This window comes from Oncorhynchus gorbuscha, linkage group LG10, assembly GCF_021184085.1.
Source record: "Oncorhynchus gorbuscha isolate QuinsamMale2020 ecotype Even-year linkage group LG10, OgorEven_v1.0, whole genome shotgun sequence".
NCBI lineage: Eukaryota > Metazoa > Chordata > Actinopteri > Salmoniformes > Salmonidae > Oncorhynchus > Oncorhynchus gorbuscha.
Genome location: NC_060182.1, coordinates 75,010,435 through 75,024,827, shown reverse-complemented (window position 1 = coordinate 75,024,827; position 14,393 = coordinate 75,010,435). Strand labels below are relative to the sequence as shown.

At 42.1% G+C, this 14,393-nt stretch overlaps 2 protein-coding genes across 3 annotated transcripts in view; one reads left to right on the top strand and one right to left on the bottom strand.

Moving 5' to 3' along the window:
- The window catches only part of LOC124046572 (rho-associated protein kinase 2-like), a 48,616-nt gene extending 38,860 nt beyond the window's left edge, over positions 1–9,756 (top strand). The window contains exons 23-32 of one of the 2 annotated variants that reach the window (XM_046367098.1): positions 2,341–2,434; positions 2,528–2,622; positions 2,755–2,946; positions 3,150–3,318; positions 4,783–4,853; positions 4,941–5,029; positions 5,138–5,216; positions 5,335–5,599; positions 7,247–7,460; positions 8,365–9,756. In XM_046367098.1, coding sequence (XP_046223054.1) covers positions 2,341–2,434; positions 2,528–2,622; positions 2,755–2,946; positions 3,150–3,318; positions 4,783–4,853; positions 4,941–5,029; positions 5,138–5,216; positions 5,335–5,599; positions 7,247–7,460; positions 8,365–8,368 — 1,272 coding nt within the window. In that variant the 3' untranslated portion in view covers positions 8,369–9,756. Of the gene's footprint in view, positions 1–2,340; positions 2,435–2,527; positions 2,623–2,754; positions 2,947–3,149; positions 3,319–4,782; positions 4,854–4,940; positions 5,030–5,137; positions 5,217–5,334; positions 5,600–7,246; positions 7,461–8,031; positions 8,222–8,364 lie in introns of those variants that run through there. The other variant, XM_046367097.1, reaches the window with a different exon arrangement.
- Positions 9,757–9,903: 147 nt separating this feature from the next.
- slc66a3 (solute carrier family 66 member 3) lies at positions 9,904–13,067 on the bottom strand. Its single transcript, XM_046367099.1, has 7 exons — positions 12,782–13,067; positions 11,663–11,745; positions 11,264–11,333; positions 11,101–11,158; positions 10,730–10,850; positions 10,495–10,536; positions 9,904–10,377 (listed from the first exon to the last, which is right to left on the bottom strand). Exons 1-7 carry the CDS (start codon positions 12,925–12,927, stop codon positions 10,274–10,276), a joined length of 624 nt encoding a protein of 207 aa, XP_046223055.1. The 5' UTR covers positions 12,928–13,067; the 3' UTR covers positions 9,904–10,273.
- Positions 13,068–14,393: the final 1,326 nt, after the last annotated feature.

The following is a 14,393-nucleotide window of genomic DNA, read 5'->3' as shown; positions in this document are numbered from 1 at the left end:
ACAGTGTTAATATGAAAAATGTATTGGTCTTGCGAATTAATTTCCAGGCAGACCTCCAAGTTTTATTTCCTCCCGTGTTTGGCTCTCTGGTTGCCAGGTGAGCTCGCTCATTCCACCCACACTGCCACTCAGCCAGGCAGGTACAGAAGTGACTGATTAGGCGCTGCCGAACGTCACATCCATAGGTAAAATGGCAGGCAAATGTAGATTCAATGCTGCCTGGCAGGATATTGATGTTTATGAATGGGTTTTGCCAGCCCAACCAGGGATTTTATTTATTTATGAAATAGTGTTTATTCACCTTTTTTATTTTGTTAATTATTTTTTACCCACTTATTGCGTTGATAAACGCTCAGAAGGCATCTTGATCCGAGTTGTAATTGCGTCTACTTCTGCAAACGAGTGGAATCATGAATGATTCATGTATGCTCACCTGATTCCCCCGGATTTGCCTTCTTAGCAGCACATTCATTCACCACTTTCCAACGGAAACTCAGCCCAGACATAAGCGGAGAGGTGAAACGAGCTACCTCAGCCCAGACATAAGCGGAGAGGTGAAACGAGCTACCTCAGCCCAGACATAAGCGGAGAGGTGAAACGAGCTACCTCAGCCCAGACATAAGCGGAGAGGTGAAACGAGCTACCTCAGCCCAGACATAAGCGGAGAGGTGAAACGAGCTACCTCAGCCCAGACATAAGCGGAGAGGTGAAACGAGCTACCTCAGCCCAGACATAAGCGGAGAGGTGAAACGAGCTACCTCAGCCCAGACATAAGCGGAGAGGTGAAACGAGCTACCTCAGCCCAGACATAAGCGGAGAGGTGAAACGAGCTACCTCAGCCCAGACATAAGCGGAGAGGTGAAACGAGCTACCTCAGCCCAGACATAAGCGGAGAGGTGAAACGAGCTACCTCAGCCCAGACATAAGCGGAGAGGTGAAACGAGCTACCTCAGCCCAGACATAAGCGGAGAGGTGAAACGAGCTACCTCAGCCCAGACATAAGCGGAGAGGTGAAACGAGCTACCTCAGCCCAGACATAAGCGGAGAGGTGAAACGAGCTACCTCAGCCCAGACCTACAGTGGCAAGTAGCAGAGACTCCGCTGACACTAGGCATTATTTTAACATCCCTCGACTCCTGTTTTGTCAACAGACATCGCCCAAACAAACCCCCCCTGACTCTTGGAGAATGAGTGAACAACTGGTTGCTGATATGTCAGTCAGATATCTAGCTAGCTAAGGTAGCTCAAGAGCTCTGGCTATTAGCCAGGTAGTTATAACTAGCTATCTTACTAGAAGGATAAAGTTAGAAGCTAACGTTGAACGGAGCCTAACTCGGCAAGAGCAGTTGACTGAAATTAAGCTAGCTATAAACAAGATATGAGAACTTATAGTACCCTAACAAAATACCTTTCCTTTATAGAGAGTAGTGAGACAGATAGTGCTGAGTCAGGCTGCAATGAAGGAGGCAAATGAGATGCACAGAGAGAGGATGCATTGAAGCAAGCAGGGGGAGAGGTTAGTAGTAACCAAACTTGGGGTCTGGGACCCATGTGGGGTCCCCTAAAATGTAAATAGGGTTCCCTGAGAGAGTTTTAAATCAATAACTAATTTCTCTTCAAATGGGTATAGAATACAATATTTTAGGGTAATCTCAAGGCCTTTTACACTGTCAATATTCACTTTCTTCATGCCATTATGTGTTGGGACAGCCTGTAGGACCTAAAATGTAGTGAAATACAGTGTAGACTATTTTGATATGAAGTCAATTTAATATTATATACACTGAGCAAGAAAATAAATGCAACATGCAACAATTTCAAAGATGTTACTCAGTTACAGTTCATATAAGGAAATCAATCAACATCATCACTTTGTTTTTTTCATGAGGTTGTGGAGATATACTGCCATCTGTTGGTGACTAAAAACAATTGCATAATAGAAACTTAAATTGATGGTCCTTGAAAATAAATATTAGCATTTGAAAAGTCCTTGAATTTGATTTGCCACTGTCTGTACGAACCCTTGCCTGGTGTCCTGTTCCTGGAGGGCTGCAGTGGGATTGGGCTTTTGTCCCTGCTTAGTGCTTTAGAAAACACAGAATTCAACTGATTGAATAATCATCAAGACCTTGATCAGCTTAATTGGGTTTGTTTGTGTGCTACTGTAGTATTGGGCTGGGACAATAGCCAGGACCAGGAGTAAACAACAACGGAATTGAGCATTGTGACCAATAGATCTGTGAGTGTGACTGAAGTGAAACCTACTGGGCTGTGAGGATGCTTTCTGCAGCTAAATACTATTGGATTGGTCTCACTTTTTGTCTGTTCTTTCCTGCCCAGCTGGAGGAGGCCAACCGAACCCTCACCAGCGACGTGGCTAACTTGGCAAATGAGAAGGAGGAGCTCAACAACAAACTCAGGGAGACGCTTGAAGGTGAATTTCTGCATCCAGCCTGTGTGGGCGGGTGTGCATGTGTTTGGTTAAAAAGCGTTAACTATATTTCGATTCTATTTGCCATGTGTTCAGAGCTGCAGACGTCCAAGGATGACGAACAGCAGATGAGCCAGATGAAGCTCACATTTGAGAAGCAGCTCCAGTCAGAGAGAACACTGAAGACCCAGGTAAGGCAGATATGTCATTTCTTCAAAGTTTTACAATGTTGCACAGCAAGGAAATCGTGTTGAAGACACTTGTCTTTATTGTCTATTGTTTTGATGTTCATCATGACTATTGATTTATCTTGTGTGCATCAGGCTGTGAACAAGCTGGCGGAGATCATGAACAGGAAGGAGGTACGTGCGGCAGGCAGTCGGCGCGGCAACGACACTGACGTACGCAGGAAGGAGAAGGAGAATAGGAAGCTGCAGCTGGAGCTGAGATCGGAGAAGGAGAAACTTAACTCTTCCATCATCAAGTACCAGAGAGAGATCAACGACATGCAGGCGGTCAGTCCAAGCACAACACAACATTATATTAACTGTCACATTACCATTACACAACCACCTGTATAACTCCATCATTAATTACCAGAGAGAGCTCATGCAGGTGGTCAGTCACACCAAGAGAGATCAACTAAGCTAACAGGGGCCTCAAAATAATACAGACATTTCATATGTATGTTTCCTTTCCCCCTGTTTGTGTCAAATAGCAAATAGCGGATGAGAGTCAGGTACGCATTGAGCTGCAGATGGCCCTGGACAGTAAGGATAGTGACATAGAGCAGCTACGTAACCTCCTCAGCTCCGCCAACGTTTCCTCCCTGGAATCAGCCAGTATCAACAGTGGACCAGACTTTGATGCGGACGATGCCTACACAGGTAAGAAGTACCCCTTTTATACTGTATGTGTGCTAAACCCAATTTACAAGCAGTCCTGTTCACATAGCCTTGTGCCTCACATGTATGTTTAAATTGACTTTCAGTTATTTTCTTAACTCTAAGCCTAATAATAAACTGTCGTTCGAGCCCTGGATGCTGATTTGCTGAAAGCCGTGGTATGAGACAATATACCACGGGTATGACACAATTACTTGTTTACTGTTCTAATTACATTGGTAACCTGTTTATAATAGCAATAAGGTACCTCAGGGGTTTATGGCCAAAATACCACAGCTAAGGGCTGTATCCAGGCAGTCCGCGTTGTGTGGTGCCTAGGGGCAGTTGCCTGGCTAATCTAGAAGAAAAATAAACGCACACCTATTAAGACGAGGTGCTGGCTAGCGGGGTAGAAAACTTGAAAATAAAGGAGAGCCTCACACTCTAGGAGCTCAGATGAAAAAATGGAATATCCAACGTTTCGACAGCCAAACTGTCTTCGTCTGACTGATGTATGTAGGCAAACAAGCTGTGTTTAAATCCTATTTTTTTCCACAAATTGGTCTTTTGACCAATCACATCAAATATTTTTCAGAGCTGATCTGATTGATCGAAAGACCAATTAGTGGTCAACTTAGAGCGCCTAACAGCCCATAGCCATGGTATATTGGCCATATACCACACCCCCTTGGGCCTTATTGCTTAATAAAGAACTAAGACCTCTTGAGCATCTGTCTTCAGTTTATTCACGCAATGATTTTTACACTTACCTTTTACAGTAATGTTTCTATACCTCTTGCTTTTTCTATTGTATTCGTTTATCCTTTCTTTCCTTTCCCCCCCATCTCTCTGAACAGTTTTGGTACTTGGAGTCTGGTTTGGCCTTCCAATCTGCTGTCTTCAGAGTCCTTCTGTAACCACCCTTTTTTAAGTACAAGAAAGATTGCACCTTTATTCTATTGAGTGTGTGTGTGTGTGTGTGTGTGTGTGTGTGTGTGTGTGTGTGTGTGTGTGTGTGTGTGTGTGTGTGTGTGTGTCACTTGCTGTCTTGTCCTGGAGTGCCAGATATCTTTCCTATAGTCTTTGGCATGTGATTGTTTTTTACTTGTGTTGTCCAGTTGCCAGTATGTATACAGGATCACTTTAACAGGCTACTAATGACTCCGATGATTTGCGTGATTTGATACATTGATTGATTTGACTGGTTGACTGATATTTTGTCCATTTATGAAGGAAAACTTCTCTGCAGCTGAAACACCAGCTATAAAACCTGCATGTTTTGCAGTTGAGTCAATCCATAATGTGTGCAGAGTTGCTGTGGACATTTTCTGCATCTGCTGTTTACATCATTTTTGTGGACTGAAATCGAAAAAGTTATGTTTCCTGGGAATATGTACAAACTCAAGCATGTAGATATATCACAACATTAGCCTGCTGTTTTAATGTTTCCCCCTCTTTCACTCTCAGAAATGAGACTAGAGGGATGGCTCTCACTGCCGGTGAGGAACAACACAAAGAAGTTTGGATGGGAGAGAAAGGTGAAAAGATTTAACCTGGCTTACTGATCAAACTTTGTTTTATATTGTTGATGTTCTACAGTTAAATGTTTTCTTGTCTCTCTTTAGTATGTGGTTGTGAGCAGCAAGAAGATTCTGTTCTATAATAGCGAACAGGACAAAGAGCTATCCAACCCCTACATGGTGCTGGATATCGAGTGAGTAATGACTATCTACCTGCTCCTTTTATTTACATTTAAATGATCATGCGAATGCAGATAACTCTTTTTTGTTTACCTTGACGTTTTGTTCTATTCCCTTTTCAGTAAACTCTTCCATGTGCGACCTGTCACTCAAACAGATGTTTACCGTGCTGACGCCAAAGAGATCCCCAGGATATTCCAGGTCCCTTGCTTCTTATGGCTCTTTGTTCATGCATTTATTTAACGATTAATGTGATGGGGCTAGTTCATACTGTTGATGGTAATGATCGACCGTGATGGCCTCTTCCTTCTCTCCTCAGATTCTGTATGCCAACGAGGGAGAGTGTAAGAAGGAGCCTGAGTTCCCAGTGGAGCTGGCAAGTGGAGAGAAGTCCAGCTACATCTGCCACAAGGGCCATGAGTTCATCCCTACACTCTACCACTTCCCTACCAACTGTGAGGCGTGCACCAAGCCCCTGTGGCACATGTTTAAGCCTCCTCCTGCCCTGGAGTGCAGGCGCTGCCACATCAAGTGTCACAAGGACCACATGGACAAGAAGGAAGAGATCATCGCACCCTGCAAAGGTAGGGGAGGGGCGTGAGGGTGGTGTCGTTACTTATTGCAGAGCAAGTTAACATACAGTGCCTTCAGAAAGTATTCATACCCCTCGACTTATTCTACGTTTTGTTAGCCTGAATTCAAAATGGTATTTTTTAACCCATCTAAACATACTACCCCATAATGACAAAATGAAAACATGTTTTTCTAATCTTTTGCTAATGTATTGAAAATGAAATGCAGAAATATCTCATTTACATAAGTATACACACCCCTGAATCAATACTTTGTAGAAGTATCTGGAGTTGGGGATTTTCTCCCATTCTTCCTGGCAAGCTCTGTTAAGTTAGCTGGGGAACGGCAGTGAACAGCAATCTTCAAGTCTTTCCACAGATTTTCAATGGGATTCAAGTCTGGGCTTTGTCTGGGTCACTCAAGGACATTCACATTCTTTTTCTGAAGCCATTCCAGTGTTTCTTTGCCTGTATGCTTGGGGTCATTGTCATGTTGGAACGTGAAATCTTCTTCCCAGTCTAAGTTTGTTTGCACTTATCAAGGATTTGCCTGTATTTGGCTCCATTTATTGTTCCCCATTTATCCTTACCTGTCTTCCTGCCGCTGAAAAGCATCCCCATAGCATGATGCTGCCACCACCATGCTTCAAAGTAGGGATGGTGTTAGACAGATGATGAGCTGTGCCTGTTTTTTCTCCAGACATAGCGCTTTGCATTCAGGCGTCTCATTATCGGTCTATCCGTCAGAATCTCTTATGGTCTGTCTTTCACATGCCTTTTTGCTAACTCCAACCGTGCTGTCATGTGCCTTTTTCTCAGTAGTGGCTTCATTCTGGCCACTATCCCATAAATCCCATATTGGTGAAGAGACCGTTGTCCTTCTGGCAGGATCTCCCATCTCAGCCAAGGAACTCTGTAGTTCTCTCACAGTGGTCATTGGGTTCTTGACAAAGGTCCTTCTTACCTAGTTCCTCAGTTTCGTCGGACGGCCAGCAATAGGCAGAGTTTGGGTAGTTCCATATTTTTTCCATTTACCAATGATGGAGACCACTGTGCTCTTGGAAACTTTCAACACTATACAAATAGTTTTATACCCATCCCAAGATTTACACTTTATCACAATTCTATCTCGGAGATCTATGGACAGTTCCTTGGACTTCATGGTATAGTTACTGCCCTGACATGCACTGTCAACTGTAGGCCCTTTTTAGACAGGTGTTTCTCAAAACAATTTAATTGGCCACAGGTGGACTTCATTCAAGTTGCAGTGACATCTCAAGCATGATCAAAGGAAATTGGATGCACCTGAGCTCAATTTGGAGTGTCATAGCAAAGGGTTGTGAATACTGATGTAAATGAGCTTTCTGTATTTTATTTAGACAAAAATTGCAAACATTTTAAAAAACATGTTTTCACTTTGTCACACACACTTTGTGTGTGTGTGGAGATGGGTGAGAGAATTATTTAATTCAGGCTGTAACACAACAAAATGTGGAATAAGTCCAGGGTTATCAATACTTTCTGAAGGTACTGTATAATCATGTAAAAATACATTGTCAGGGGCATATATGGGGGTTGAAGTGTGCAGCGCTGTTTTGTAAGTTTGTTTGCACAGTTCTTTGTCTTAAACACAATATAAACCATTTTGTCCCCCTGCAGTGAACTATGATGTGTCCATGGCCAAGAACTTGCTGCTGCTGGCTGTGTCGCAGGAGGAGCAGCAAGAGTGGGTGGGACGACTGGTCAAAAAGATCACAAAGAAGCCGCCGGCCCCTGAGCACTTTGCCCGCTCCTCGCCCCGTGTCTCCATGAAGGTCCAGCCCAGCCAGTCCATGAGGCGGCCCAGCAGACAGCTGCCCCCCAGCAAGAACAGGTAAAAGCAAAGGCCAGACATAAACCGTAAAGCTTGGGCTCTGGTGGATGGAAAAAGGGGTAACCTTACACCTTTTAAATACTTATGTGAGAAGGATGTGACTAGTGCTCTGTGGTTAGGGGCCATGCTCAACACCACTTTCCTCTTTCAGATTGCTCGACTTTGGCCTACAGGACTGGCATTGGGAGTTAGATGATATCGATGATGATGCTTTTGATTTCTGATGAGCAGATAGGGTAAATCCACAGAAAGGCATGTTGTGCAGTGAGTTTGGTTGTATTGGAATAGAACTCAGATATTCTCAGCTGAATATTGTCTATTCTTATATTTCTCTAATCTATTGCCTGGTGTTCGTTTACCTGAATTTAAGAAATTAAATGTGCATGTGTTCTCGTCTTCATAGTTGAATGTCAGGAAATATTACAAAAACTTTTAGGTTTCCAGGAACCCTACCACACTACTGGATCTGATTCCTGTGATCGGACCCTTAAAACGCTTTCCTTTCTGGATATCCCTTTTCTTATATCAGCCTCCTACTGAACCCTGTGTGACCTTTTCCCTTTGACTTCAGTCCCCCTAGAGCCGACGCCCCCATGATGCAACGAGAAGATTCCAAAAGTGGCCATTGAGACATCATGACTTACATCTTCTCTGTGTGTTTCAGATTGACTAGTCTTTTTAATGTAGAGTGTTATAATATGATGGTTTCTATGTTTATTTACGATGACTGACGTTTTGCAATAAAACATGCAATCAAAAGATCCATTCTGCAAAGTTGTGTGACTATGGGTGGTTGTATGTGTGACAGCTGCATGCTGTGTGTGGTGATGCAGGCAATGTCACTGAGCTGTGGGTTGGTTTTAGAGAAACTAATACTTTTCCCCTCTGTTTTCTCTTTCTCCAGTTAACCTTACTTGGGAATGTGGTGTTGGTTTCCTCCTAACATGCAATCAAGACTGATAACAATGTTCCACTTGGCATTTCCTCCATGCACAACTCTGATTGCACTTCACTCTTCCAGAAGACTTCTCTATCTATTCCACTTCCGCCTTGTTTTTTTTTTGCCAGTCATTTCAACTGCTAGTCTCCCAAGAACAATGTGCCAACACAACTACTTGTTGTCTGTGTGCATACGAAGAGCAACTTCTCTCCAGGTTCCTTAAGGAGGGGGTGAGGCGAGGGGATGTCGAGGCCATGGGAAGGGGTTTGGCTTTGGACTTTTTATCCAGATTTTCACTCAACACAGAACAGCAGCCTCAATTAAGCTAAACAGCATGTGAGAGCTGAGGGACTTACCTTGACAACACTTAAGAAATCCACATTGGAAAAAGCAGAGATCAAGAGATGAGGTTTGAGGTGATCTGCCAACCTAAATGTTCGTGGCAAAGACCATTCTTTACATAATACAGTTCACGATTACAAGCCATCATAAGTATCTAGTGCAGAACACTACGCCCACAAGGAGAACTATACTGTAAACTGGTAGGTGGATAGAGTTGAAGTTCAGATGCTAACACTTACCTAATAGCACTTCACCCTGGCATTGCCTTAATGTACTTACACCATGCAGCATGACAATTTATAAGAGGGAAATGTTTAATGCACCAGCTGAATGCAAGGGAGTGCAGCATTAATACCATAGCTTGACTCCTTCATTGTTTGGTTGTACATCTGAGCAAACCAGAGATGAAGCACGAGTATTGTATGACTTAGGAGTTATGCTGTTTATTTTCTATTCAAAATCAACTTGGAGGGCCCCCCTACCATCATCAAAATCAACTTTGAGGGCCCCTGACCATCTTCAAAATCAATTTGGAGGGCCCCCCTACATTCTTCAGTGTGCTGTTGCCTACATGCCTTTCTTTTGGAAGTCCACCCGTAGTAAGATTTTTATTTTTCTCCATGGAAGAGGGGAACCTCAAGTTTACTTATCTTTGTTTAAATAAAGATGAAAAAAGACTCTACAAATGTATTCATTCACAAGCTGAAAGTATGGAACAGTAACCTGTAATGGAAGCTTTTTGAATGTTTCTGATATTTTTGTAAAGAATTCCTCTTAGCACGTGGTGTGCATCTGGCTCATATTTCAGATGGAGAGTGATGGTGTGCTCTCCTTTATTCAAGCTTCTGAAAAGCACGTTTTATACATATTAATATACAATATTTTACATGACATACAGTGCACATTGTATTATTTATACTGCCTTGTCCACTTTGTATTTAAAGGCGCTTCATCCAGAATGCATGTTTGATATTGCTACAATAAAGAAATGTATGTGCCTTCTGGTTTAGGTCATTGATGTGTATGCTGTCTTTTCTATACCAAAAATAAGTTATGCACCACTGTCCTGTGTGATATCTGCATATAGTAGTCAAATAGTTTTATAGATATGCTGAAGAACAATTATGCTTTCTGATATTCGCTAATAACAGAAGGCCACTATTTCAAAGGTGGTATGGTTTATTGATTAAAATCTTTAGAAAATAAATTGAAAATTACAGCTGTTTTATCCTGAGAAACATCTGCATCTCAACACCCAATATATTAGCTCAACACATTTTTAAATCTTTTGTACCAACTTGACCTGTTGTCAAACTGAGAATACAGCCAAATGGAATGTTTAAAAGAAAACCCCCCTTTTGATATCAGAATGGTTGGTTTGCCAAAAGAGTTGCCACCTGTCCATTTGTCACCCACACAGTCCTGTTCTCAACTTCATGTCTGGGTGAAATTAAACACTGAAAGAAGAGGGAGTGCAGACAAATTGTCCAGTTTTAGACATTGGAGGTAATAACTGTTTGTGACAGGAGACTTAATCCTGCTTCTTCTGTACTTCCCCAGCACTTTTCCTGTAGTACAAGACTGTAGCTAGCACCCATGAATTCAGCAGTGCCATGACAATAAATCGCACCAGAACTGTGGACAGCGGAAGACAAAACAGGTGTTAGAAACACATGCTGCTGCGCGAAAATGTAATAGACATTTTCATTCTCCAGCCAACACCTGATAATTGCAGTGACAGGACTGACTTACCCTGCATGTCTCCAGTTGTCACACTGGTGGTGTAAATCCTTGCTGAAACAAGACAGTTAACATAAATCACATTATTACATTCCATGACTATCTTCAATTGCTGTGGTTGCGAGATCACCTATGCAGGCACTTGGTCATAGCTCCAATTTGCTGCTGTATTGCTCATACTTATATACTTACAGATCTGTAAGGGCTATGGCCTATGTGTGTGTGTGGTTTAGAATGGTTCACTCACCAAAACATGTGTAGGTAGCCATACCCCAGGAGAGGGCGCTAACCTGCCCTGAGTCCTTGGACTGCCACAGGCATTGGAGCTGGGCAAATTTACTGCCAGCACTGATGAATGTACACAGGCTCTGAGAGAGATGGAAAGGTAAGCAATTGATTTAGATAACTTGCATCATGTCAAAGGACCTTTCAATGTTACTTCATCATTGACTGGTGCTATATCTATATTGGTCTGTGGAAACAATTTCATCAATGTGACTCTAATAAGAGTCCTTTGCAAGCTGTTCTTCATAATACAATATGCTTTCTGACATTGTGGACATTGACTGTCTGAATAACCTACTGCTCTTTTTCACATCTCATCAGTCTTCTACTTACCATGGCCAGATCAATTATCCACTTCTGCACAGTGAGTAGTTGCCAGCCTCCCACAAACCTGATCAAGCCGTCAAGAATCTGCTACCAATTTCCAAAATGTTAGCATTATGTAAATCAGGAGTGTGTGTGTGTTTTGTTTTGTTGCATGAGCAGAGAAGGATACACAACTGCATAGATCAGACTCTGCTTCAGGCTGCCATTGTAATGTAGAATCAAGAGCAGGAGGATGACATCTGGGACAAATAATGGCACACAACAGGATTAAAAGAACAAGCTGTAACTCACTGTGCAACACACTTATACAGAGATCAGGTATGCAAGGTGAGTGCATTGTCACCCACTGTAGGTTTGGGGAACGAATACCCGGAGTTACAACCACAAAATATTATCTTAATTTTTTTACCATTTGTGGTTAGCAACAACCCTGAAGGGATGCAAGATAAGTCGGCAGCTAACAATGTGGTTGGATTATTGTCTGGAGAGTATCGTTACCTGGGAAATAGGACTATTTCATTAAATGAATGAACAGGAACTTTCACCAAAGGGTAGAATGATGGCCCACCTTGAGCAATGAGGACGGGGTACTCCAAGTAGGTTGGGGGTGGGTAGTCATAGTACATCTGGTAGGTGACAAACACAATGAACCTAAAACAAAGAAATGTGATATTAACTTTATGGAAGATAAAGAATTATGTGTGGGAACAACAGGGAACACAAAGTGAACAAGCAAGCCGTGGATCTGCAAGGGAGCAACCTGGTGATGGAATGTTCACACCTGACCCAACCATTTGCTGTATTTAAGGGCATTTTCATACGATAATACTTCAGGATCCAAATTAGAGAATGTTTCTTAGAACAATAACAAAGTTAGGTGTGTATCGTGATATGGTGCAATGAGCTTCGAGCCAACAGGATATGAGAGAAGTGAAAGGATGATGTTTTGCTAAACGGAGAGATTAGGGACTGCAACGTCAACAAACCATGATGAGTCATGTAAAGTAGCAAGCAGACGGTAAAATACCCATGCTGTATGCCTACCACTCCTTCCTTGCCTGAGAGCCAGTGTAATTCTGGCAGATTGTCAGGATCCAGTGAGCTGTGGAGGATGATAACTGATATTCTTCACATTTATATATTTACTGTCTCACAAAGATAGAGCTTCTCCATGTCCATTAGAACAAGCAAACACACTGATCTTTTAAATCACAAAATAGGCAGACTGCCATCTGGGTGGATGAGGTCAAATTCCCTGGGCCATCTTTAATCTGATGCTGAACCAAATGTGATAAATACTTGCCCTGCAACAAGGATATTTCAATTCAGAGCAACACTGCAACATGGTCTGTACAGTCATCATGATTTAATGTATGGTTTGATGTAATTTTTCTGAATGTCTATTTCCTTTCATCCTACATGAGTCAACCATAGAACGCAGGAAGTGTATTGCATATCATGGGTTTACTCGATACAATGCAACTTAATTTATGCATGATGTTGTCGGCTACACTGTATCCGCAAGCGTTGCAATTATGTATTATCGTCACATATAATTCGATTTCTAGTCTACAATTAAACCACCAAGCAAACATCAATCAACAACCAATTACACATTCATAGAACCTAAAAAGGCAGGTAGTAGGACGGAGTATAATATAACCATGCACTGCTTTGTAAAACATACCCGGTTAGCTCCAGCAGAAGACTGTTGAGGCTGACACCCGTTGTCGATTTCGCGCGCATCAAAACAAATATTTGCGGAAACTTTAGCACCATGCACACAAACAGTGTGCTAAAGTTAGCGATATGTAGTACCTTGTCTGATTCCATGATTTCACAATTAGATGAAGATCTATCGACTTTTGGCTCGTAGATCACTAACGACTACTAACTATGATAGGATCGAAGTGGCTTGCACGGAGTTTTGATTTCACTTCCGCACACATTACACCACCCCTATGTTGTTGTTTTTTTTACCCCAAGTCCCATCCGTAGTAAAACAAATGTAGAAATTGAAAGTCATTATAATTCCGGTACCTATCATTTTAATCTATAGGAATATTGTAGACGGTGATTTTAAATCGATAGTTTGGAGAATATTTTTTTTCTCTCCAATATTATAAACTTTGCGCAAAATGTTTACAAATAATTCAATCAGAATAGTCTAACTGTTTTCTAGTGTGAGGCAGAGAGGCTTGAAACGCCATTCACACAGCATAGTTCAAACAGACAATTATAATTTAATTACTCTCTTTCGAAAAAGAAAAAAAAACTTTTATTTGTAGCCTAATGCAGGGGATTCATTCAATACATTTTAATTAGTCATTTTATTGTGTTGCAGTGGATTTCAAAGTCTACTGTACAAATCAAATCAATTTTTATTTGTCACATACACATGGTTAGCAGATGTTAGTGCGAGTGTAGCGAAATGCTTGTGCTTCTAGCTCCGACAATGCAGTAATAACCAACAAGTAATCTAGCTAACAATTCCAAAACTACTACCTTATAGACAGACACAAGTGTAAGGGGATAAAGAATATGTACATAAAGATATATGAATGAGTGATGGTACAGAGCGGCATAGGCAAGATACAGTAGATGGTATTGAGTGCAGTATATACATATGAGATGAGTATGTAAACAAAGTGGCATAGTTAAAGTGGCTAGTGATACATGTATTACATAAGGATGCAGTAGATGATATAGAGTACAGTATATACGTATACATGTGAGATGAATAATGTAGGGTATGTAAACATTATATTAGGTATCATTGTTTAAAGTGGCTAGTGATATATTTTACATCATTTCCCATTATTAAAGTGGCTGGAGTTGAGTCAGTGTGTTGGCAGCAGCCACTCAATGTTAGTGGTGGCTGTTTAACAGTGATGGCCTTGAGATAGAAGCTGTTTTTCAGTCTCTCGGTCCCAGCTTTGATGCACCTGTACTGACCTCGCCTTCTGGATGATAGCGGGGTGAACAGGCAGTGGCTCAGGTGGTTGCTGTCCTTGATGATCTTTATGGCCTTCCTGTGACATCGGGTGGTGTAGGTGTCCTGGAGGGCAGGTAGTTTGCCCCCGGTGATGCGTTGTGCAGACCTCACTACCCTCTGGAGAGCCTTACGGTTGTGGGCGGAGCAGTTGCCGTACCAGGCGGTGATACAGCCCGACAGGATGCTCTCGATTGTGCATCTGTAGAAGTTTGTGAGTGCTTTTGGTGACAAGCCAAATTTCTTCAGCCTCCTGAGGTTGAAGAGGCACTGCTGCGCCTTCTTCACGATGCTGTCTGTGTGGGTG